The 24,945-nt window shown below is 32.0% G+C and overlaps 4 protein-coding genes across 4 annotated transcripts; all 4 read right to left on the bottom strand.

The window, feature by feature from the left end:
* Positions 1-1,372: 1,372 nt before the first annotated feature.
* On the bottom strand, positions 1,373-3,793 carry LOC135836405 (glucose transporter GlcP-like). Its single transcript, XM_065351223.1, has 3 exons — positions 3,491-3,793; positions 3,089-3,365; positions 1,373-2,981 (listed from the first exon to the last, which is right to left on the bottom strand). The coding sequence occupies exons 1-3, from the start codon at positions 3,546-3,548 to the stop codon at positions 1,904-1,906; spliced, it is 1,413 nt and encodes a 470-aa protein (XP_065207295.1). The 5' UTR covers positions 3,549-3,793; the 3' UTR covers positions 1,373-1,903.
* Positions 3,794-6,115: 2,322 nt separating this feature from the next.
* Positions 6,116-8,116, bottom strand: LOC135836404 (glucose transporter GlcP-like). The gene is made up of 3 exons (XM_065351222.1): positions 7,915-8,116; positions 7,550-7,826; positions 6,116-7,448 (listed from the first exon to the last, which is right to left on the bottom strand). The coding sequence occupies exons 1-3, from the start codon at positions 7,967-7,969 to the stop codon at positions 6,362-6,364; spliced, it is 1,419 nt and encodes a 472-aa protein (XP_065207294.1). The 5' UTR covers positions 7,970-8,116; the 3' UTR covers positions 6,116-6,361.
* A 4,128-nt stretch (positions 8,117-12,244) lies between these two features.
* On the bottom strand, positions 12,245-17,522 carry LOC135836402 (facilitated trehalose transporter Tret1-like). The gene is made up of 3 exons (XM_065351220.1): positions 17,262-17,522; positions 16,907-17,183; positions 12,245-13,837 (listed from the first exon to the last, which is right to left on the bottom strand). The coding sequence occupies exons 1-3, from the start codon at positions 17,338-17,340 to the stop codon at positions 12,745-12,747; spliced, it is 1,449 nt and encodes a 482-aa protein (XP_065207292.1). The 5' UTR covers positions 17,341-17,522; the 3' UTR covers positions 12,245-12,744.
* A 3,636-nt stretch (positions 17,523-21,158) lies between these two features.
* On the bottom strand, positions 21,159-24,702 carry LOC135836401 (facilitated trehalose transporter Tret1-like). The gene is made up of 3 exons (XM_065351219.1): positions 24,489-24,702; positions 24,077-24,356; positions 21,159-22,338 (listed from the first exon to the last, which is right to left on the bottom strand). The coding sequence occupies exons 1-3, from the start codon at positions 24,535-24,537 to the stop codon at positions 21,291-21,293; spliced, it is 1,377 nt and encodes a 458-aa protein (XP_065207291.1). The 5' UTR covers positions 24,538-24,702; the 3' UTR covers positions 21,159-21,290.
* Positions 24,703-24,945: the final 243 nt, after the last annotated feature.

Raw genomic sequence — 24,945 nt, 5'->3', positions numbered from 1 at the left:
TTGGTAAATTAGTGAGGAAATGTCTCGTAAATTACTGAGGTGAATGTTGGTAAATTGCTGGGGTAATTTTTGGTAAAATGGAAAATTGGTAAATTAATGGGTAATGTCTGGTAAATTACTGAGGTAAATGTTAGTAAATTGCTGGGGTAATTTTTGGTAAATTCGTAAATTTTGGTAAAGTGATAAATTTGGGTAAATTCGTAAATTTTGGTAAATTCGTAAATGTTGGTAAATCGGTAAATTTTGGTAAATTGGTAAACTTTAGTAAATTGGTAAATTTTGGTAAATTGGTAAATTTTGGTAAAATGGTAAATTTTGGTAAATTGGTAAATTTTGGTAAAATGGTAAATTTTGGTAAATTGATAAATTTTGATAAATTCGTAAATTTTAGTAAATTGGTAAATTTTGGTAAATCGGTAAATTTTGGTAAATTGGTAAATATTGGTAAATCGGTAAATTTTGATAAATTGGTAAATTTTGATAAATTGGTAAATTTTGATAAATTGGTAAATTTTGGTAAATTGGTAAATTTCAGTAAATAGCTAAATTTCAATTCTGGATAAAAATTAAGCCATTAAAAACCTCTAAATTTTGGTAAATCGGTAAATTTAGGTAAATTGGTAAATTTTGGTAAATAGGTAAATTTTGGTAAATAGGTAAATTTTGGTAAATTGGTAAATGTTGGTAAATTGGTAAATTTTGGTAAATCGGTAAATTTTGGTAAATCGGTAAATTTTGGTAAATTGGTAAATTTTGGTAAATCTGTAAATTTTGGTAAATCGGTAAATTTTGGTGAATTGGTAAATTTCGGTAAATTGGTAAATTTCGGTAAATAGGTAAATTTTGGTAAATAGGTAAATTTCAGTAAATAGGTAAATTTCGGTAAATAGGTAAATTTCGGTAAATAGGTAAATTTCGGTAAATAGGTAAATTGGTAAATTTTGGTAAATTGGTAAATTTTGGTAAATAGCTAAATTTCGGTAAATTGGTAAATTTCGGTAATAATTTTGTTTTTTGTCAACAATTTTCCTGATATATTATTCCACTTGTAATATGAGGGTTACGTCTTCATAAGTACGCTAATTTTTATTTGAAAATCAATTTCATAAAAGTGTAATATGATGGCTACTTATGATTGACTATTTTATTTTGTCGATGTTTTCGACTTTTCGTATTCATTAAATCGGTAAATTTGGGTACTTCCGCGCATTTTGATAAATTGGTAAATTTTTAAGTAATGTCTGGTAAATTACTGAGATAAATGTTGGTAAATTACTGGGGTATATTTAGAGCAAAGTCGGTTGATCTTGCGAACTGCGCAAGATGTTTTTTATTTTTGTTTTAAGCAAAAAATAAAAGGAATATCTACTCGTTAGCTTGAAAAAGTTATGATTTATTTGAAAACCAAAAACAACAAAGCAAAATTTTCTTGGTAAGTAAATGCGTATCCACGTCAGGTACTGGGAGCGATTCCGAGTCGTTCGGGATCGGATTATTCGGATTCTTTCAATTTGATTCCTGTGATCCAAAGAATCGAACCCTGGAACGATTCAACTTCTCACGTCTGAGAAACGCGACTCTGAATCCGATTCCCTGAAAATTGAAGTCAGTCGAGATTCTCTTACGATTCCACTCGCACGATTCCTTTCTGATTCTCAACGCTAAGTATTTGTTTTATTCTAGCTAATAATCAAATAGGTACAGAAAATTTTGAAAATGAACATGGTTGTGGTAGTTTTATGGCAATAGTTCCATGTTAAAAAGTCACAAAACTTTCATGCGATTCTTCTTCTAGAAGATTCGGATTCTGGAATCAGACTCACAATATTTACTTCTTGATTCCCGCAATTCCGAAACGCGATTCGGAATCGCGTCTCAAGTCTGATCCTTCTAAATACTTTCATCATTTTTTTTCGACACTTACGTCATCACATGAGACAATTTCCTCGTTGAATTTCTTTTGCAAATCAACCAGAGACTCTCCTCGACTCTCTGGCAAAAAGTAGTATATAATTGAACACAATATTAACGAGTTGATCGAAAATATCACGTACAATAAAGAAAGATGGCAGTAACTTCTGATCAAGTTGTACAATTGGAACGCAATTATGAAAGATAACGCCTGACTTATAATCGTAAGAGATCCGCAAAATCCTTTCATCGCTTGAGGATAAAGTTCAGCTTTGAGAGCGCTATTCACAGGCTGAATCGCAGCCCCATAACAAATCACCGATAGCATATTACCGAGAATAAAAATCCACTTGAAAACATGCTGATTTTGATCCATCGTAGCAACATAATTTGCCAAAGCACAGATCGCATTGACTATGGCCATCGTTGAAGCTCCAAAGAGGAAAATAATCCTTCGAGGGAATTTATCGATGTAAAACGTTGTGCTGAAAGCGATACAGAGTAAGCAGCTTTGGATAATCAGAGGATAGAATTTCTTCGGTACGAAATCGTTGAATGGAATGATAGCAGTGATGTATATTTTTATCAAAACACTTCCGGTCAGAATTGAGAACACGTTGAGCAAAATACCCGTTATTAAGGGTTTCCTGATGGATTTTGTGTTAAGGAATTTCAGCCAACTGAGCTCGTTCCGTCGAGTTTTTTCATCTTCGATGTATTTCTTGAGTTCTTCAAATTCTTCGTTTATCTCGTGTTTTTTGTATCCCTTTCTAATATTGTGAAGGATGCTTTTGGCTTGTTTGAGTTTCGATACGCTGACTAAATGACTCGGTGTCTCGGTCATCCAAAACATAGATAAAAGACTGATCCCGGTGAAAATTGTGATACCCCAAGATAGAACTCTATACGAGGCGAATATTACGCTCATGATGGATGGTAATAGTAGACCAATGTTGATGCAAATTAAACCTATGCTCAGTAATTGACCACGAATTTCTGGAGATGCCACTTCACCGATTGCTACAAGCGATGTAGCGTATATCATTGCTTCTGCTAGTCCTATGATGAATCTGAAATCGAAAACAGTTTTGAGAATGTAATTGAGCTTTTGAGTAGGTAAGTAAGTATTTGCGTTTGCATTTATCTCGAGTGTTCAGGTAAGAATTTGAATTTTTACCTTCCTGTGTAAATGGTGACTAGAGATCCACTTAATGAAATCCCCACCCAGGCAGAAAAAAATAAAAAAGCAATGCATACAGCGATATTTCTCCTGCCATATTTATCTACCAAAATTCCTGCTGGTATTGCGAAAATAATTCTTCCAAATTCAGTGGCCAGTGAAATAATCGAGCATTGTGAAGTTGTCGCATGAACCTCTTCGCCTGCTAAGAAAAAGTACATGGCATTTGGAAGCCATCCGTCGGCACAGCCCATTACAAATACGATCATGTATACTGAAAGTTCAATGTATGTACGTAAGTACATAAAAATAAATCATTAGAGGTATGGTAATCTACCTACTCAATGCTCCTCGTAAAATTATCCTCCATTAGGTAGGTAACGATGTTAGGCAATTTACCTGGGAATAAGGTGATTATTTGCTTCCGGACTGCTTCCAAAGGCACTTTTCTACTCATGTTGATCAATTTATTCACAAGTAACCACACTAATAAGTCAAGTATAAATGATTTATAAAGTTCGAACAGAATGTGAATTATTATGAAACTTCATTTTCTTTTATTTTAATTTTCACACTATACTTAGTTCACAATGATTCACCACAAGAATTAATTCAAACACAATATTTTTTTCTCCTGCGAATTTCGTCTGGATGAAGCATACACTGTTCTATTCATTTATTGAGTTCACATACATATTTTTAATAGAGATATTGAATAGTAGGTAGTAGAAATTATATCGTAATTTTAATTGAATGGATCGATATTATGGTCAATAAATCCCCCTTATCTTGTGAACTCATCTTGTACTTATTCTTATTAAATCTGAACTCGATTGCACTTGAAATAGTACATCTTTTAGAGAACTACGAATATAAAACATATCTGAACTCACCTGAAATTTTGGGATAGGTATTTCGTTCTTTTTACTTCTTTTGTGCTGTGAGGATTGAAAAAAAAATGCAAAATGATATTATGTAAACAATCCCAGTTTTTCTAATCCAGAAATAGGCAAACATTCATTTCTTGTTGCCGAAGAAGAATGAGAAGGGATTGAAAAAGTCAAGCCCCTCCTTAGAGCATATCTACAGCACCCTCCAAATGTGCATGGCAAATTCCAGCCTCTTGGGCCAATTTAAGAAAACTCCAGCGATGACACAAAATCAAAAACTATTTTAAAAAGCCCTGAAAACCCATTTTTTTTGTCAAATAAAAAGAGATGAGAAGGAATTTGAAAGGAAAAAACCTCAAAAAAACACATCACGAACATCCTTTGGATATATTTGTACATGCTAAATTTTAGCTTCCTGGGAGGTTAAAATGAGCACCTGATATAAGGTTTTTCGAGGTTAAAAACACGAAAAAAATGAGAGTCTTCCCTTTCCAAATGCTCTGCTGGGCTGATTTTTGGATATGTGCAAATTTTTATTTCCTATCAAGTGAATTCTAATTTGAATTTTTTGGACCATTTTCACTCCATTCGCCTCCTACTAGAAATTTAAGCATCTGAATTTAGAGCTGGAAAACTTGGAACTAAACTGAAACTGATTTTTTTATAATTTTTGTTCTCGTTAAATTATTTGGCCATTTTCTCCTTTTTTTGCTTGTTTATTCTTCAAGATTCAAATTTAACTTCCTCTCCTTCAACTCTCAAAGTTCGAATATAAAACAGTCGGTTTCATAATTGCCAAATATCAACGTTGGCAATAAAGCGTTGCAATTTTTTATACTGTTTTTCGAGTAAAAAATTTCTTAAATGGCGTTTCTTTGTGAATTTAATATTATGGATAGGTATGTTTTTTGCTTCATGTTAAGAATTATGAGTATCTAATTGTAGATAATTTTTTTTCAAGTTTTTTAAAAGTTTGACATAATCTCAAGAATTTTATCTGGATATTTTCAACGTCCTTAAAAGTCAGAAAAAGACTAGAAAGTCTGAAATAATGTTAAAATGTGAAAAATTGGTCATTTTGCAGTTTTCAAAAGTCTGGCATAATTTTAAGACTTGAAGTCTCAGAGTTTGCGCTGACATAAGAATTTTTACCGATTTTTCAAAAGTCTGACTTAATGTTAAGAATTCATTGTATTTTTTTTTTTTTCAATATGTATGACATCTTATCAGAAAATCATTGGTTTTTTCCACTAATTTTTTTTTAAAAGTTGATGGATTTTTTTCAGGTTTTCAAAAATCTGATACAGGTAATAATGTCAGAAAATCAAATGATTTTTTTTTCAATTTTTAAAAAGTCAGCGTCACACAAATTTCAGAATGACCACGATGCAAAAAATATATCCATGTTAAAATATTGAAAAAATTTGAACACTAGAACTTGAGAAATTAAAACTGAAACTTTTAGTTTTAATTTTTTTTAGCCCAGTCCGAATTTTGAGTTCTTAGACTCCTGAACGAATTTCGTTAGGTACGTGATCCCACTCCCAATCCTGGAGTCATAATAAAACGTATAAGCAAGCTTTACTTTTGCTTCATTCTGGTAAATCAGATTAAAAAATTGTGTTCTATTTTTTTTCCAAAAAGGCCTCTTTCTCCTTTTAAAAATTATCAGGATGGATTGTACCTTTTCTCATAGGTAAAATATGTAATAGGTTGGATAATTGCTCGTCATAATCATTTTTGTTCAAAAAAAAAATCTTGAAAAATTAGTCTGGAAAACCTGGATTAGTCAGCTGAAAACCATTTCCAAAGATCTGTAGTCTACAGCGAGGGAGGGAGTCGATGATCTTTCTTTGGTATAGATACTCAAAGTTGATCATCTCATGTAGTGTAACTCAAAAATCTGCGCATTTTCCCTCCCCCTATAGACTACTTACCTATGTTAGAAGTTAAAATGTGAAATAAGAATCAAAAAATTCAAGGGAATGTGCCTTCAAGTTTCTATTTGGTAGAATACCTTCCTATTGGAAACTTTAATAGGTAGATGTTTATTGGACATGTTTCTCTATTTTTCTGAGAATGCGATACCTACCTACCTATTATTTTTTTCAAAATTAATTTTCCAACACGAAAATGTAAAATAAAAATTTTATTAAAAAAACAAGATTTGCAAAAATACCTAAGAAAAAAGAAGGTAGTCTAAAAGGCTTACGCGTATATCAAGAAAGTATACCTACTTGAGTGAATGAATACATAAGAATAAAATTGAGGCGATACCTCAACGTACTGAAATAGATATGTACAATACAAAATACTTGTCTTACGTATATGCCTGAGGCTGAGTAACAAAATAGCTTATAATTATGATGATACACGTTTTTCACGTTTGCGAATTTTTCTCAACACTGTGACCATCTTGCAAAGTGGGTTCTTTAAATGTCATCTGTAAATCGGTGAGTGAAGTTCCGAGGCCTTCGGGCATAAAAAAATGCATAATTAGATATAAAAGTACAGAGTTAATTGAAAATACAATATACATAACGTAAAGGATAGATAAATTTTCGGTGAAATGATACATTTGATATGATAATACAGTGGACAATGACTGACTTAAAGACCCTAGAGATACACAAAATCCTTTAACAGATTGAGGATAAAGTTCAGATTTCAAAACAGTGGTCACCGGTTGAACTGAAATCGTGTAACATAATATAGCTAGAATATTCGTCACGATGAAAACCCATCTAAAAACATCATCTTCATTTTGAATTCCAGCCATCAAATAACTAGATAATCCGCATACTCCATTAATACCTGCTAATATCAGAGAACCAACTAAAATCAACGTTCTACGTGGAATTTTATCGATATAAAGAGTCGCATTTGTGGAAACCAATAACAGGAGAGTTTGTATAACTAGAGGGTAATATCTTCTCGCCACAAACTTATTAGATGGTATTAAGAGTGTAATGTAATTTCTCATTAGCATCACACCAGTCGATTTGGAGAAAAAATTCGCCAGGATACCGACTAATAATGGCTTCCGGATGGATTTCAATTTAAGAAATTTAATCCAACTGAGTGTCTTCTTTCGAGCTTTTTCATCTTGGATGTAATTTTTAATTTTTTCAAATTCGTTATTTATCACTTGTTCTTTATATCCTCGTCTGATATAGCGAAGATTATTCTTGGCTTCGTTCAATTTCGATGAGCTGACCAGAAAGCTCGGAGTTTCTGATGCCCAAAACATAGATAAGAGGCTTATAAACGAAAGAGCTGCGATTCCCCTTGAAAGCGTACTGTATGATGAAAAGCTTAGACTTATGAGTGATGATAATATTCCTCCAAAAGACGCGCAAATGTGGTATAAGGTGGTCAATCGGCCACGATTTTCAGCAGATGCTATTTCGCCTATTGATATCAGTGCGGTTGAGTTTATCAAAACTTCTGCTAAACCTATGACGAATCTGAAAAGAAGCATTTTATATGATGATTGTTGCGCAATAATACTCAAGCAATAAGAAATTGAAATAAAATATCAAATAGGTGTTCTTATTTTTATTCTTACCTTCCTATATAAATGGTCACAATCGATGAACTCATTGACAACCCCAACCAAGCGGAAAAGTGTAAGAAAGCAACACATATGGTGATTTCCTTCCTTCCATATTTATCGGCCAAAATTCCAGCCGGTATTGCGAATACAAGTCTTCCAAAAATACTGCACGATGCTATCCATGCACATTGCGTAGATGTCGCTCGTACTTCTTGCCCTTTGGTCAACAAGTACATGGCATTTGGAAGCCATCCAAGTCCACTACCCATTACAAGAACGTTCAGATAAACTGAAAGTTTAAGTTAAAATATAGATAGGTACCTATTACCTCGTTTAATTCGATCTTAATAATTATAATATCATATAAGCTACCTTACCTGGCACCAAACAAATTATCTGTCTCCAGAATGCTGCTGTCGGAATTTTTGTCATTTTGATAAGCTGTACGTCCTTGCTGAATTTATCAGGTACTTTTATGATGTGAGATCGTACATACGTGTACGAAATAGTGGATTATCTACATGAGCATTCTGGTATTTGAATTTTTTTCACTGCTGTGTTGTTTTTTCCCGGAGATCGGCCCACTAATTATCATTTCAATCTTTTTATCTTATCATTGAGATTTCAAATGATAGCAACAAGTATTGATCGATGATGGAATATTTTCGGGAAATAAATTATTTTACTTAATAGATTTGGTGTTTGATAAGTACGAGTACTTACGACTCAAAATTGACAAACTTTATCATATCGATCAAATTTTATCTTAAATAAAATTTATTGGTAGGTACCTACCTACTCGTAACCTAGGCTGTAGTATTAACCGAAATTCCTCTCCTCCGAGTAGCTCTGGGAGCCTGATTTTTGGATATGTTACATATAACTTTTTGATTTACTATTGTTTGATATCACCTGTTACGACTTTTTTTTACCATTCCCCCCTTCTCTTTCGCCCCGGGGCATCTTCATTCAAACCCCTTCATGTCGTACGCTAAACCAAGTCCAAAGTACCTAATTTGAGCAAATTTCATTGAAACGAAGTCGGCTGAGATGACCTTATGGTACCTACTTATGGTTCAATAGAAAAAATAGAACAGAAAAATAAAAAAAATGGATGTAAAATTTCTTCTCCAAGGAAAGTTTCAAATCATGGATAGGTACATACCTATTTACGGTTTTTTTTTTTGTCAAGTTGACTTAATTCTTGTGTTCTCGATTATACAATTATACCTACATGATCACCTGGACTAAATCTACCCCTTTCTAGGTCATTGACGCATCTGTCTGGTCTCTTTAGTTCATTGACTCGCCTGCCTGGCTTCCCAAGGTCGTCTTGTCTGTCTTCTTGACCTTTTATGGTCATTTTGACCTGTCCGTCTGTCCATCCATCTGACATTTTCAGGTCATTGACTTGTCTGTTTTGCTTCTCAAAGTCATCTGCCTTTCTTTCTGGCCTCTCAAGATCACTGACATACCTATACAGCCTTCCAAGGTCGCCTGTCTGCTCACTTAAGGTCAGTGACAAGTCAATATGTGTGCACAGTACATAGCGAGGCAACCGAGCAACTTCAAAATCCATTCGGTGATTGGAGCAACCGAGTAAATCAAAACAAAATAATTTGATTTGATTGCTTGGTTGCTCGGTTGCTCAGTTGCTCGCTATGTAGGTGCATAGTGCATATTATGGCTTTCCAAGGTTGTACATATGTCAGTTTGTCTGGCCTCTCAAGGTCACTGACTAGTCTGTCATGCATCTTATCGTCACTGACCCCTCCGAAACACCATCTCGACTTTCAGTTTGAGGTCGAGTTTTGATCTAGAGTAGAAATCGACGGATATTTTTCATCATTTTTTTGACAATTTTGAAAATTGACAAAAAATAAATTCAAAATAATCGACTGATAGTTTTCAACAATTTTAAACAAGATTCAAGATTGATGGAAACTTGATCCTAAATCTTTCTTTATTATAGTAGGTACTTTAATCGGTACCTAACGATTTCATGATGGAAATCCAAATCGATTTTAGGTTGATTTCTTGCTGAAGGCCTATAACTTGACTGCAAATGTTCGTTAATGTTTCTTTCTCAATAGACATCAATTATGCATACAAAAGCTGAAGGCAATTGAAGGAAGATTTTTACCAAGTCATAGAAATGATGTGAAAATTGATTGAAATTTGTTTTAAATTTGTGATATCATATGCCTTTTTTTGAATTTCAAAGATGAATCAATTTTTTACCAATTTTTTGCTCGAATGAAAGCATGTCAAAAATTGATTCAAAATTGTTGCAAAATGGTAGTAGATAAGTATACTATACTTATAATTGATAAGTTTTTAAATCAGAAGTTCGATCTATTTTTCACCATTTTTTTGGTCAAAATGATACTACGTGAAAACTTGATGTGGAATATTTATCGATTTTATTGCCTTGAAAATAGGCATTAATTCAGTACAAATAGAAGTTGGAAGTTGATTTTAAGCCTATTATGACTCAGAAATGAAAATGATGCGGAAATTGATTCAAAATTGTTACATAGGTACTTGTGCTGTTGTAATCAGTAGCTTTTTTGAATTTAAAAAATTTAATCAATTTATCATCGATTTTTTGTTGAAATGAAAATAGTCAAAATTTTACACAAAATATTAATCAATTTTTTTCTTTAAAATACAACATTTTTTCTACACATTGAAGTTAGTATGTTTCTTTCTTTTGCGAAAAATTCTGAAAAATTCCAAGTTTACGTGTACTTGTTTTTAAAAAATTACCCAAAAGTCTAGCTTATTGCCAAAATTTTAGCTTTTTTGCAGCTGAAAGGTCTAGCTTTTTTTTACCAAAAATTGAAAAAAATAATAATGAAAACAAATAACACTTTTCGAATAAAAAGGTGTAATATACTATTTCATTATTCATGCTACGAAAATAAGTTTTACGTCCGTTTTTGGTTAAAGTGATGAGTATGATCCCTTTTTTGCATAGTAAATATATCGAATACTAAGCCTCCTAAAAAAAAAACTAAAGACATTATGTCGATTGAAAATAATTTTCTTTTCAAAAAATTATCCAAAAGCCTTGCATATAGGTATCTGGCAGAAATTATCAAAAAGTATCACTTTTTGGCAATAATTCTGAAAAAGTCTTGCTTTTTGCTGAAATTATCAAATTCCTTTTTGCCAAAAATATGTAATAAAAAATTCTCACTTCGTAATCAGGCGACGCGGTAGTGTTGCCCCCCCGCCCTCCCACGGTTTTCGAACCGTAGGTGGCGGTACGGCAACACCGCGGAGTAATATTCTCAAACTATTTGGACAGTTTTGGACATCACGCCAATGCAATTTTCTCGAAAAATATGAACTTATTTAAAAAAGTAAGAAGACCAATGTTTTTATTTTTTAAAGAGCTTTCAGAAAATATGTATAACAATTGTTATACGACAAACAATTGCAAAGTGTCAAGCATAATTTTGGCAGTGTCAAGCAGTATTTTCGCTGTTTTTTTGGTAATTTTTTTCCTACACACTTAAACCAATATCGAGAGATTGGTTTAACCGAATTTTATGAAATTTAAAATGTAGATTCCATTCATTATCCATTAGTGAATGGTACAAAAAAATCGTCAAAATCTTGAAAATTCAACCTTCACCCCCTCTTTTGGCCCCCTATAAATGGTGAAAATGTTTTGAAAATATCAAAAGGGCCTAGGTCTATGTTCAAAGCATACATATTTAAAATTTCAGATTTTTTTGATTTATAGTTTTTGCTGTAGCCTTGTCTAAAGATTCAATTTTTTGTCAATTGAATCATGAAATCAGTGTTGACTTATATTGAACCAAAAAATATTCAACTGCTAGCTGACCATAATTATTGCTAGGCATTTTATGTGGAAAAAATACGTCTTCTCTCAATGTTTATCAAAAAAGCGAATCTTTTTCAGGAATCTTAAATCTAGCGTACGTTGGGGTACCTGATACTGGTATTTTTATTTTAATGGACATTTTTTAGCTCAAGAGAATCGTATATGAATTTTTAAATGGCCTATTTGGTATTCTCGGTGGTCGACAGATTGTGCTACTCGGGAGTCAATCCAACTCATTTTGGAAAGAGTTGAAATTGTACTACTCAGTTCTACTCATTTGAAACTTTTTAAAGAAAAGAATTAAACTCTGAATGGATGGCTCTTTCTCAAATAAACCCTTTGTCCTAACCCGCTTGTCTCTCTTGCTCTTTAAGCTCTCTCTAATAAAAACATTAAAATAACGTCAAATGTAGGTACTTACTACTTAGGTACCTACCTATTCCGTTAATACATATACGTATTGTATTAGGTAATTATTTATCTACTTTTTTTCTTCTGAAAATGAGGAATTCTTTGTATGTATTTTAGTTTTGGTTTTTTTATTCCAGTATTTTGTCAGGTTTTAAAATTATTTTTATTTGTTTTGAACAATTATGTATTTAGACCGAGAGAAAAACATGGCATTTCAACATAATTGTGTCCGGCGTTTCTTTAATTTTAATAATGGCGTTATTTCAAACTACATTTCGTGCTTTTTGGACATTTCAACATGAGTAAAATATCAGGCTATCTTTCATCTGCACTTTCAAAAACAAATTTTCAGAATTTTCTTGTCTCTTCTCCGTCCTTTCCTTCAATTCAAAATACCTACATCAATAATAAGTACTTACATATTAAAAATTTTCTAAAAATTTGAACACGTGAAATAGACTGTATTAAAACAATAAAATTTACAAAAATAACATCTCATCACAAAAATTTAAAAAAAAAATAGTAATTAAAAATAAAATTGACATATATATATTAATATTACATTTTTAAAATCCCCACCAAATTTTACAAAAATACAAAGGCTTTGCGAATATTTTGTCGGCATTAAACGAATAAACGTTCAAAGTTTTACTGAGACAAATTTCACTTCTTAAAAGTTTGAAAAAAATGTTATTAACAAGGTAACTAGTAGATGAATTTGTTGGCCATTTTTAAAATTTTGAAGCAAAAAAAAAAAAAAATATGAAAAGGTGACATTGGAATCGATTAAGTTTTGCCTGAGCTGGCCTAGATAGCAATTTCTCTCTTATCTTATTGCCAAATCTTAATATTGATATACTAGATAATAGTAACATATACGTCAATTTTTTAATACTATCCGAGAACTTAGAGGTTACACTTAAAGATACACCTATACATATTATACATTTTCAGACTTATGTTTCTCGAATTCATCTTGCACAGTTGAAGGCTTCTTGACCTTCTTGACTTTATCTATTTGTAAATCGGATAATAATTTTCCTCTGGCTTCTGGCAACACGAAATACACGAAACAAACTAAACTTATACAACTTATCGAGAATAATCCGTATAAAAAGTGTAAATATTTGGCTGCCATTATGTGATATAACTTATAACTTAAAATAGTCGCCGTAGCTTGCGATATAATACTTAACGAGCCACCCAGGCCTTTCACAGCTTGCGGAAATAGTTCCGATTTGATAGCACTGTTGGTCGGTCCTAATAAACTTCCGTAAGCAGCGTTCAACATTAAATTACCAATTATAAAAGTCCATTTGAAAAATAACGTATCGTATTGACGGAATACGTAGTAAGATATTCCATTGCTCAGCTGTATAATGCCAGTTAATCCGGCTCCGACAATATACAATGTCTTTCTTGGAAACATATCCATGTAAAAGGGCGTAAGAACGGTCGGTATGAAAAGCAGACATTGCATAATCAGGGGGTAGAACTTTTTCGGGATGTAATCGTTGTCTGGAATGATGAGAGTGTTGTACGAGCCGACTAAATTAATACCGCTCATCATAGTCAAGAAATTCAACACAAACGTGATCAACAATGGTCCTCTGATTTGCTTCGAGCGTAAAAATTTAGCCCAGTTTAATTGTTTCTTCTGTTCTTTTTCGGCTGAAATGTATTCGTCCATTTTTTGATACTCGATATTGATATCGTCTTCGGAATATCCTGCCCGTATATATTTCAAGTTCTCTAAAGCTTTCTCTTTTTTTGGAACGCTCAGCAAGAAATTCGGTGTCTCCATGGCCCAATAAGTGACCGCGAAATATAAAGCAGCAATGGTCGTGTTACCATAGGTGAAAATTTTATACGATGACCAGATGGCGCAAGTCATTCCTTGAAAAATGGCTCCAGAGTAGAAGAATATCAAATAGATGCCAATAAGGGAGCCTCGAATTTGGGGAGAGGCCACTTCGCCTATGTTGGTGGTTGCGGTTGCATTAACCAGAGCGGTTCCTATCCCGAGCAATAATCTGAAAAATAAACGATAGAGATTGCATATTAGAAAAATATTTCACGTGTTTAAAAATACCTATTTTAATCTCGAGTTTGTGACAAAAAAATCAATATAATTTGTACGTAAATTAAACTCTTTTTTTTACAAATGGTAACACATTAGCATAGAGAAATATTATGTAGGTACCTGCTTTCACAGGTTATCCTTCCTCTCTTCTTCACCCACCCCTTTTTCCCTCTAAAATTCAAATTCAAACTCGCATTAACATTTTTTTAAAACTATATTTTAGTGAAATCTGCGACGATATAAATTATACGTACAAATAAAATCCGCGGTTATTAAATTTTTCAAATCGAATTTCAATAAATATTTGCACCAAGTTTTAAAGCTTTTTAGTTACTTTTTGGTATATTCAACCACCCTTTTTGTAATACACAAATTCGAAAATTATTTCATCATTATACCTATTTGTTTTTAATTGCATGCTCGTTTCAAATAATGAGGCAACATTAAAGAAGAATTTTATTTATTTAATATCGGCTACCTAATCGTCGAAGATTAATTAAAGCCAATAATTCGCCTGATGCAAATTACGAAGCAGGTTGGTTAAATCTTCCATAAGCTAATTTATTCCCCCGAGGAATTAACAAGGCAGGTGAATTGATGTGAAAATACGACTGTATTGGAATTAGCTATAGGTATTGCTGGGAACAAATAAATGTATGTGGTGTTTTGATTTTTAATGCGAGAGATTTAAATGGATTGATTGGGTTGGTTAAATGAGTATTTTTTGGTAATATTTGGAGAGATTTTTTGTGTTATTGGTTCGCAATTAATGCCTGTTGAGATTTTCATGAGAAAAAGTCCTTGAAAGTTGTGTGCTCAAATGAATGGTCCGCGATGAAATGTTTTTTAAAGGATGCCTACATTTCATATTTTCTTTTTCAGTTTTTCTGTTAGGTACCTATTTAGCTAATGCTAGAATTATTCTTTACCATACCACAAATGGCATCCGAAAAATTTGAAAAAAATTGACTTTTTGCCCGATTGCTCTGTTTTATCGTATTATAGCCGTTTTATGAATCGAAATTGCGAGCTTATGTTTTACCTAATGGTATCTTAAAATAAACTCCAATAAGTATAGGGATTACTTTAGTATGCATTCGTGGCTTTTTGATGGTTAAAAGTTACTAAAACAGTAACTTTAAGGCTGCCTATCCTTAATCGTTGAGGTTTGTTTTAAAATACCAGCTTAACGATTTCCGTTTCGTAGTTTTTTCCCCTATGAAAGGCAAGCGAATAGTTGAAAAATAAGCTAAAATGGAAAAGTTCTGGAACTTTTTAGCGAGAAGTTTAATCTCGGTTATTTATAATTTGTAAGTAAATATTTTTTTAAATACCTATACCTAATGGATAGTAATTTTTCATTTCTTTCACTTCAATCTCTGATTTTGCATTTGAAGACTGCAGCGAATAACCCAAAGTAAAAATTATTAAGAGGGGAAAAAATAAAAATTATTTCTTGTCAAATTTCATTTTCTCGCCAAAAATTCAATTTTCTCAAATTCCACTATTTTTAATGTCAATTTTCTGAGTAATTGAAAAATGCTCTTGAATGAAGGCTTGTCTCGAGTCAATTTTGAATTCGTGAAGAACCTCAAATCACTATGTTATGGGAAAAAAGCGTCTGAGCTCAAAGATTCTAAATTGGAGGAATATTTGAAACTGTCAGAACTGAAATTGAATTTTCACCCAATACCTATTCCATCTTATTCACAATTTTTTTTTAACCTAAAAATTAATTTTGTGAAGAGAAAATAGAGGAGAAGGTTCGCTAGATGCTCAGTCAATTTTGACTTGTAAATAAATAATAATTTGATAAATCTAAAGAAGAGTTTTGGAGACTGATGTAAACAATAAGTATTTTCAATACAATATTTGAAGGATAAATTGCGTTGGAAAAAAGAATAAAGACTGAAAAATTTACTTATGGATTTGAAACTATGGTTTCGAATCCAGTTTTTTTTTATGTTTTCCAAGATGTGGAGGAAGTGGACGAGAAGAAAGATTTGAATGAATAATTGAATAATGTTAATGAGAGTGTGATACAAAATTCAAGAATTAGATTTGAACCTGAGGCTCTCGCTTTATTTTCCTAATTTTGGTTCAAAACATAACTATTTCAAAATTTTTCAGTTGGAGCAATACGCTCTGGATCTCGATTTCCGAGAGAGTTTCAGAAAAAAATATCATAATTATGATAAATTACTTTTAAATAAAAAAATCGCTATCTTTAAAAAAAATTTCCCATTTTTGAAATTTATTGAGCAATTTTGAATTTAAAATTGCTCCAAAATACTTAAGTAATTGATTTTACAACACACTTGAATATATTTTTTTAGAAAGATATGGGGCCAAAATAACATTTTCTGGAAATGTTTGACGCATCGAACAGTGTAGGGATCGTTTTTCATTTTTTTTTTTAATTTGACGAAATTACGTGGTTTTTTAAAAATCATGGCCAAATGTTTTAGAGACATGCTGAAGAAAATTTCGGATTCTCAAGTTGACGCCCAACCCTTTCTCTCAACGAGAACTCAAAATATTGAAAAACCAATGCGAACAGTTTTCATATGTTTTGAGAAAATATTTCATATGAGGAAAAATCACTCAAAACGGGCTCGATTAGTTTCAAATTGCTATATCTATTCCATCATCGATATTGATTTTAATTTAATCCAAATATCTCTATAGCTATAAAATAGCGTTTCCGTCAGTTTCTTAAAAACTCGATAAGAACATTATTATTCAAATACCTAAAATTTTATTATCTCGAGATCATTAATTAATGTAAGTAGGTACATGAGATGCTAAGCATACAACGCCCCCTCCCCTCATACTCGTAATTCAAAAATAGGCATTCGTATACGCTAACTTCGTATGTACTTTCATTCCCCTGTGCCCTATTTTTAGCTTCGAATTTTAAAAAGAAGCTTACATGATTATAATAAAGACCTACTCAAGTATACCCATCTAGGCCAACATAATACATAGGTATAATAAGATCAAACAAAATGAAACATACCTAGCTATGTATATCAACATTATATTCGTACTGCAGGATAGTAGAACCCAAGCGGTGAAATGTATGATTCCGGTAAGCCTGTTGATCTTCTTTCGTCCATACTTATCAGTCAATATTCCTCCCGGAATAGCTGATATTATTCGTCCAATTTCCGCCATCGAAACCATTTGTGCACATTCGGCCATCGTAGCAGATACGTCTTTGGTTTTGGTGAAGAAATAGAGAGCATACGAGGGCCAACTACCAGTAACTCCCATCATGAATACATTGACAAAAACTGAAACAAAAGTCTGAAGTGTAAACTTGGGTACCTAATTTATTTTTATAGGTAGGTATCGAAAAATATTCAATTTACCTGGTAGAAGTATCAGCAGTTGCCGTCGAATTGCGACTCCAGGAACAGGAGTTTCTTCTATGAGCTTCTTCTTATCCATTGTTTTTTCGCGGATGATGAATTTAACAATATTAAAAATACGTAATACTAAATCATGAAAAAAACGAGAATAATAACCAAGGAGGGTGTCTTCGAAGATGTTCTGCTAGTTTGGTGCATACAACTTCAAATATCACCAAACTTGAAGATTCTTCTTCTTATATCCTCGTGCTGAATATATTTTTTTATCATCCTCGTATTAATTTATCTGATGATCTGATTTCAAGATGCTGAAAAAGATTTGTGATTTACATCATAAAATGTAATAGCCTTAGATGAGATAAAATTTTACAAATGTTTCATTCTTCGTAGGGGAAAAAGGGGTAAATTAGATAATTTAAAATTTAATCGATAACAGATATCAGGTGTTGACGAGCAGAAAATTATGATGAAATAATTAAAGGCTTTAGAGAGCAGGGCGAGTTTTTAACGAATCATAAAAGGCGATGTTGTTTTTTTTCTCTCTCGAAGTTTGTTTACGTTTTGAAATATAACTGTACACTCTTCCTGTAGGTGTATCTCATTCTCATAGGTAGGTGCTTATTTCGTGAGAAAATTCAAAATATGTAGGAAGAATACCTATCGGAAGAATATTAAATTGAAAAATTTTTCGCCTCGTTGAATAAAATATGTTTGCTCAGTAAATGGATAAGATGATAAGCGCTCAACGGCCATGTTTTGATACGAATACAAAGTCAAGAAGAAAAATTTATTAAATTTTAATATTTTTATGTTTGCGATTATAATTAATTGAAGATTTTTAGACTCGAGCCTCGGAAATATTAAAATTTATTTCGTCAGCTGTTTTATCGGCACAGATACAAATGAAAAATTGACTATATTTTTTGAGAAAATTGGAATGAAAAGTGAGTTAGCTTAATTAATGTTTGATTTCTTTTTAATGGAGATAGATATTTACGCATCTACTTTAATTTTCAATAATTTGCATTTCATCTGAAAAATACACGAATTTTTCCCATGTTGAACTACTTTTTGGGAACATATACTACCTATAGTAATTTTATTTGTTGTGATGTGTACTTTTCCAAGAGTTATATTTTATTTGGGATAATTTTTTATGGAGAATCATTTGCTGTGATCAAATCGAGTATTAAAAAAAAACGTAAGATAAACAAGTTGCCTATCTTGAAAGTTGAAGGGGCAAAATACGTTTTTAAAATTCAATAGTTAAAATCCAATTTCGACCATGGGGTTGGTAGTACTTACTTTTAAAAATGAACAAAATTACCGATTATGACTTTTTGCTCAACTTGCAAATTGAAGGCCGAAGGGGCTATAAATAATTTTTGTTACGATCATTTTTTTTCTTACTCTAAAACTTGATAAAAATTTCATTAAATTTACAATTTTTGAGCTTCAAAATTTTTTTTAATTTTAGAGTAAGAGAAAAAATGATTACAACAAAATTTGCTTATTTTTGAAGTAGAATTCATTTCCGCATATATTTTTTTATTACGATTTTGCAATTGGTAATTTTTCTCGTTTTTAAAAGTACTATAGAAATTTATTTTGTCCCTTCAATTTTGAAGGTAGACCACACGTTTACATAATCTTTTTTCTTAGAGTTAGTCGTGCCCGGTTGTATCCAAATCTGAAGTTTGTACCACCACTCCCCGGACACCCTGTATAGAACGAAAATGATAAATAGCAGTGAAAGTTGAAATAAGATAGCTAATCAATTTTTCTCGGAATTCATTTTGCATTTTTCTCCTATTTTTTTTTGCCAAATATTTTACTCTCACGAGTTTTCAGACATTTTATCATTATTTAATAATAGTGTGCTTCTTCTCCTGATTGATTTTTGGAATTTCTAGGATATTTTGAAATGAAGTGATTTCCCAAAAATATTGATGTAATTTGCCCTAAACCCATTTCGAAATCTCAACATCAAAATATGTTATCATTTTTGGTCAATTTTAGAGGTTTTAGGAGAATAGATCATCTTCAAAAGTTTTCTAAATTCTAGCAAACCTGTAAAAATGATATTGGCAAATAAAAATTTTGGTTTTCAATTATTTTCGAGTCTTTCAGTCTGAAAAATCATCTCTCCACCAGTGAGATTTACTTGAGCATCTCCAGTAAAATTTTCAAATGTCGCGAAAATTCAAAAAAAATTCCGAGAAAGGGGGTATTTTTTTTGTAAAATCAAAATTTTACATTTTTTCAAGTCTGAGGTACTTACCTAAATAATTTCAATTGTGATATGATCAATTTTTCACTTTGAAAGCTTTTTTTAAACAATATTTTATGTCAAGTGATTTATGAAATTTTCTCCAACGTACGTTATTGATTATAATTAATTTTTACGTTTTTTAGTTTTTTTTTTTTTTTTTTCATTTTAGGGTAAACAAAAAAGGGACGTGAGATGAAATTCAATACTCGCAGTATGTTTAAATTTTTCTCATTCACCCCTCATCCTCTTTGATCGCACGAATGGTTGACCTATTATACTTAATTAATGAGATATATTTTTATCACAAACGAAGACTATCTACCAGTATCTTGCAATCATTCCTGTATCTCACTATCAATTACGCAAGTGAGCACAATACTTCGAAGGAGGAAATAGCTAGGTAGGTATTGATCTACTGCAAAGGTAAACTCTTTTTATTCTTAACTTCCGAAGCGTTAATTTGAGCTGACGAGAAGCTTTTTAACGTAGATATGTATAAAAAAATTATCACTACCCCACGTACCCGTAAACACGTCTGAAAACGAAGATTATAATCTAATACTAGAACTTCATGCAAGGATTAATAAAGCTTTCGGAATCTGTATCATCTTTGATTATAAGGTTTCATTATTTTCATATGTACATTTCCTTTAATTAATTTTTGACGAAAACCCTTACCATGTTTCGTAATACGTACAATATGTACTTTTTAATTACATCCTTGAACCTTGTACTTTTTGGGATTTAATTTAAATTCACTCGTTTTGCATATTTGGAGCATTGCTCCCTCTGCGTGATTTTATTTAATTAGGAGTGGATGATTTAATTCACTTCGTTTTACTGGTAATATTGAAAATTAATCGATATGAAAGTACCTACTTATACTCAGTAATTTGGTGTTTTCTAGAAAAAAATTGATCGAATGATTAAATTTTTAATTGGAAAATCAAAATTAACGGCGTTTTTCGATCTTCTGGTTTCATTTCTTTTTTAAAAAAAAGAACATCGCTCTTCCATTTGTGATGATCAAAAAGAGTGTAAACATTGGGGGTGGATCGCGAAAAAAATGTCTGAGGATTTTCAAAATTTACCCTCAGAGTTTAAGTGTTTGAAACTGCATGCTCCAACTTGGAGAAATTCTGTTTGTGAAATTTTAAAGGTAATTGGCCTTAAGCTCAAAAATATTTGCCAAAATTTACAAATTTTGAAGTTTATTAGCTTTTTTTTAAAGCTACATTTTCAAAAACTTGCAAATTTTGGAGTTATAATTTAAAAATTTGAAGAAATTTCAGGAAACAAACAATTTTCAAGATATGTATTTACCTACAAATATGAAATTCTTGTGATGGGAATCTCAAAACCATGGAGGGGATACGAACCCCCAAATTTTGGTCAGAATGTAAAAAAAAATTCGAGTATCATGTGACATATCGTTTCACACGTTTTAAAGAGCGTAAAATGCAAATATCAATTCATTTTTTCGATTCAATCTCTTCAACAACTTTCATCGCTCCACTTGTATTTCCCAAAAATTCAAAAAATCAGCATTAATCTCAAAAAAATGTCCAAAAAATGTTCTCTTATTTTATTTTAAAAGTACTAGTGAAAAATAACAATGTAAAAAATCATGTTTCATGTCATTTTATTAAAATGTAACAACCATGTGTAAAAAATGAGACTCAAAATATTCTCTTTTCTTTAGAAAAAGAGAGAAGAAGTTATGAAGATAACTAGGAACTTATTTCTAGAACTACGCATCAATTGCCCATTTTCTGTATTTCTTGTTTCTGTATCTCTACCAATGATTTTCCACGTCCTTCCGGCAAATAAAAATACACAATTCCTAGCATAACGATTGCACTGATGGCAAAAATGTAGTACAGATCGGTCAATTGATTGTTCGAATTCATGCATTCGTATAGTTTAAAAGTTAAAGTGATTGACATGGCTTGAGCCATATCACAAAACGCATTCCCTATACCTTTAACATTCTGAGGGAAAATTTCTGACCTAATTACGCTACTAAGAGGTAAAAGTAAGAAAGCCCAGAGCACTCGGAAAAATAAATTACCGAATGTAAAAATAAAGGCGCACGAACTGACGCCGAAAGCTGTATAGAAATAATACATTAGCCCATTGCTGGCTTGAGTGAAAAATATCATTATTGCAACGGTGATGAAAAGTATTCGACGTGGTATTCTATCAATGAATAGGTTGGTTGTTAAAGAAGAAAATACAGAAACGGACATGATTATCAATGGGTAGAATTTCCTGTCGATTATGTTATTATATGGTACTATTTCAGTGATGTAGGCGAGTACGACCGAGACACCGGTTAATAACATGAAAAAATTGATACTAGCTGTGATGAGTATCGGTTTAAAGGTGTTTTTAGTTGTAATAATTTGCCAACAACTGGTATCACGTGTTAGGAAATTTTCTTCTTCGATGTAGGTTTTGAGTTGATCAAACTCTAGGTCTATTTCATTTTGGGTTTTATCAGGTCGCAGGTATGCTAGATTGCTTTTGGCTTGGTTAAATTTTTCAGCTTTTATGAGCGAACTGGGTGTTTCGATCAGCCAATACATGGTGATGAAGTAAACGGATGAGATGATGGTGGCGACATATGCGAGAACACTGTATGATGGATAGATGGCTGTGATCAGTGCTTGGGAGAGGTTGCCTAGCAGGACACATGTTTGCTGGAGGGTAGCTAAGGTTCCGCGGATTTCGGGAGATGCGATTTCACCTATTGTGGCCATTGCAGTTGCGTTTAGTAGAGCTGTGCCAATTCCGGCTAGAAATCTGGAATGAAAAATTTTTATTTGTGAATTATTTGAGTGAATTTTTCAGTTTGTAAAAATAGGTACGTAGTGTGCAGTGGATCCTTTGTGACTGTTTGAAAAAAAAATTAACTAGAAATTTAATGCGAAGGCAAGTAGATGGTGAATAGTGAATACTTAGTACCAAATATTTTGAAGGAAATTTTAATGAAAATGAAGAGGAGATTCAGAAGAAGCATTTTACAAAGCTAAATTTCAAAATGGCTCACAAATGCGAAAATATGTTGTTATAAACTGGTAGGTTAGGCGTATTACAATCTTGTTTTTCCAAAAAAAGACAAGAATACAGGTTTTCCTGATTTTTTTTCAATTTTTTTTTATACTGGGCGTGTACTTATAATTGCCAGGAATTTTATGCCCAGTTTCGAGAAGTTAGTCCAGATTTGGTTCGACAGGGTGATTTCTTTGATGAATCTAAGAATGTTTTCCATCTGTTTGATGTTGTCGGAAAATGTAGGGTAAAGTTCTGAAGTATTTGAGGAATGGCGTTTCGTTTTGAGGGAGAGACAGTAAAATAGAAAGTGTTGATTGGATATTATTTCAGAGTTACAGAATTGACAGGTGAGCTATAAAATTCAAAGAATTGAACGACATTTACATACGTAGAAAAACAAATTTCAGTTGCTGAAAATTCCGTTTCGATTTTTTTTTTTCGTTCTTTTTCCTTTTTATTCAAATCTGTACTGAAGAGAATGAGAAGTACATTCAAATGACAATGTAATGAAAATATCTTGGTAGGTACTCATTTGTATAAAAATGCTACATTCGAGCTCACTGGCCAATTATGAACCAGTTTTGTGGCTTATTAAAGCAAAATGAACTAGTTTTTTTGAGCTAAAAGTTTTTTCTTGATACTTCAAACTCATAACTCTCAGTAAAACTTTTTAAAATTTTCTAAAGACTGAAGGAATTTTTTGGAAATTGAAGTGCTTACTTATAATGATTTAAAAAAAAAAATAAATAGATATTCAAAAAAATTGTTGGAAACTGAATACTTGATTTTTCAGTCATTTTTATCATTTAAAGTAATTTCTCAGGATTCAAGAGTGCTTTGAATAAGGTTTTCTACTTTTTTTTACAAGAGAGATATTCCAATCAGCAGAAAAATATTTATAGGTATAAGTATACCTAATGAGCTGGATATTTATAATTTGTTAAAAACTTCACACCAATTACCTTTTTATTTAAAAATGTTTTCAAATTAAATTTGTTCGCAGAGAGGAAAGAGGTATGTACATTTTGGAAAAATTGACTGATGAATGTTTTCTAAAACTCTAGAAACGCCAAAACGATAAAAATTTTCACGTCAACATTCTATTCTTAGAATAAGAGAAAATCTTTGCAAAATTTCCCTACACCTCGTAACATTATTGCCAAAATATATAAATTTTAATACTTCCATTCAAATCACCACAAACATTCACATGCCTACCAAATAGATAAGAATTGAAAATAATCTTCTTACTATTTTGTCTAATTGCCGAAATTATTTCACTTCTTCAGCAAGCTTTTCATTGCATCTAAGTATACGTAGGCCTATTGAAAACAGCTTAATATGTTCCTAATACCTACACGTATATCGTTCTTGAAAGCCTTAAATTTAGCTATAATGACGTCTCGTATTCCTCCTACCGGCTTAAATTTCACTTATGTAAATATTAATTCGGGCGTTCACGTCGAGGAAAAAAATACTTACTAACCTAGCAAAGCACACGAGCGGTATCGATGTGCAAATGGATAACATGACCCACGAGGTGAAATGTATCAGTCCAACATTAGTCAAAATATTCTCTTTGCCAACTTTATCAGCTAGTAATCCGGCAGGAATGGAGAATATCATTTTGCCAATTTCCATCATCGAAACAATCCACCACAGTTCTTCAGCACTGGCTGTGATTTCAGCATCGGGTAGATTCAGCAGGAAAACTGCATTTGCTGTCCAGCCAATTATGCATCCGGATGTTATACCATTGACGTATGCTTGCAACAAAAATCACTCAAAGGTATAATTTGCTTACCGATAGTAAACGATTAAGGTATTACTTATTGTAAGTTTATAAAAAAAAAAAAAAAAAAAAAAAATGCATAAGGAAAATATATAAAACCACTTACAAGGAAGCAATACTAGAATTTGTCGTCGAGCTGATTTTCCAGGTAACATTTTCAGCAATAGGGGATTACCTACGTGTTTTTGTTAAAAAATGCTGGGTCCGGTCTCGTGATTCGTTCAATCCATTGTTATCGTTTTCAAAATTTATTGGTTCTATGAGCATATATACGAGGAATAGATTTGGACTTATCGAGTTTTACATTTATCTTAAGCATAAGTTATCTTATCAAATATGAGTTACTGGGTACCTACAAACGTAATTTTTATAAAACGTTCATTACGTATACGTATCTGCATGCACAATTTTATCCTTTTGAGTGACGTAGATTGTGATTTTTCCGTAATGCTTTGATACAATAAATAGACGTTTTCCTCGGTGAAATGAATTCAGAAATGTTATCAGGTGAAATTACGTATGAGAATTGCATTGAACTGAAGGGAAATGTAGGTACTAGGTAG

The sequence above is a fragment of the Planococcus citri genome, chromosome 2 (genome assembly GCF_950023065.1).
Source record: "Planococcus citri chromosome 2, ihPlaCitr1.1, whole genome shotgun sequence".
NCBI classification, from domain to species: domain Eukaryota; kingdom Metazoa; phylum Arthropoda; class Insecta; order Hemiptera; family Pseudococcidae; genus Planococcus; species Planococcus citri.
Note: the sequence above shows the minus strand (reverse complement) of the source record. Positions and strands in the feature narration are given on the sequence as shown.

Excerpts from the sequence above, each read along its gene's own strand:
- LOC135836405 (XM_065351223.1), bottom strand. The coding sequence starts at position 3,548 with ATGAGTAGAAAAGTGCCTTTGGAAGCAGTCCGGAAGCAAATAATCACC. Across the intron at positions 3,366-3,490 it reads AATAATCACCTTATTCCCAG|TATACATGATCGTATTTGTA; the intron begins GTAAATTGCCTA and ends TTGAACTTTCAG. Across the intron at positions 2,982-3,088 it reads GTCACCATTTACACAGGAAG|ATTCATCATAGGACTAGCAG; the intron begins GTAAAAATTCAA and ends TTTCGATTTCAG.
- LOC135836404 (XM_065351222.1), bottom strand. The coding sequence starts at position 7,969 with ATGACAAAAATTCCGACAGCAGCATTCTGGAGACAGATAATTTGTTTG. Across the intron at positions 7,827-7,914 it reads GATAATTTGTTTGGTGCCAG|TTTATCTGAACGTTCTTGTA; the intron begins GTAAGGTAGCTT and ends TTAAACTTTCAG. Across the intron at positions 7,449-7,549 it reads GTGACCATTTATATAGGAAG|ATTCGTCATAGGTTTAGCAG; the intron begins GTAAGAATAAAA and ends GCTTCTTTTCAG.
- LOC135836402 (XM_065351220.1), bottom strand. The coding sequence starts at position 17,340 with ATGGATAAGAAGAAGCTCATAGAAGAAACTCCTGTTCCTGGAGTCGCA. Across the intron at positions 17,184-17,261 it reads ACTGCTGATACTTCTACCAG|TTTTTGTCAATGTATTCATG; the intron begins GTAAATTGAATA and ends CTTTTGTTTCAG. Across the intron at positions 13,838-16,906 it reads ATGTTGATATACATAGCTAG|ATTATTGCTCGGGATAGGAA; the intron begins GTATGTTTCATT and ends TTTATTTTTCAG.
- LOC135836401 (XM_065351219.1), bottom strand. The coding sequence starts at position 24,537 with ATGTTACCTGGAAAATCAGCTCGACGACAAATTCTAGTATTGCTTCCT. Across the intron at positions 24,357-24,488 it reads AATTCTAGTATTGCTTCCTT|CATACGTCAATGGTATAACA; the intron begins GTAAGTGGTTTT and ends TTTTGTTGCAAG. Across the intron at positions 22,339-24,076 it reads CCGCTCGTGTGCTTTGCTAG|ATTTCTAGCCGGAATTGGCA; the intron begins GTTAGTAAGTAT and ends TTTTCATTCCAG.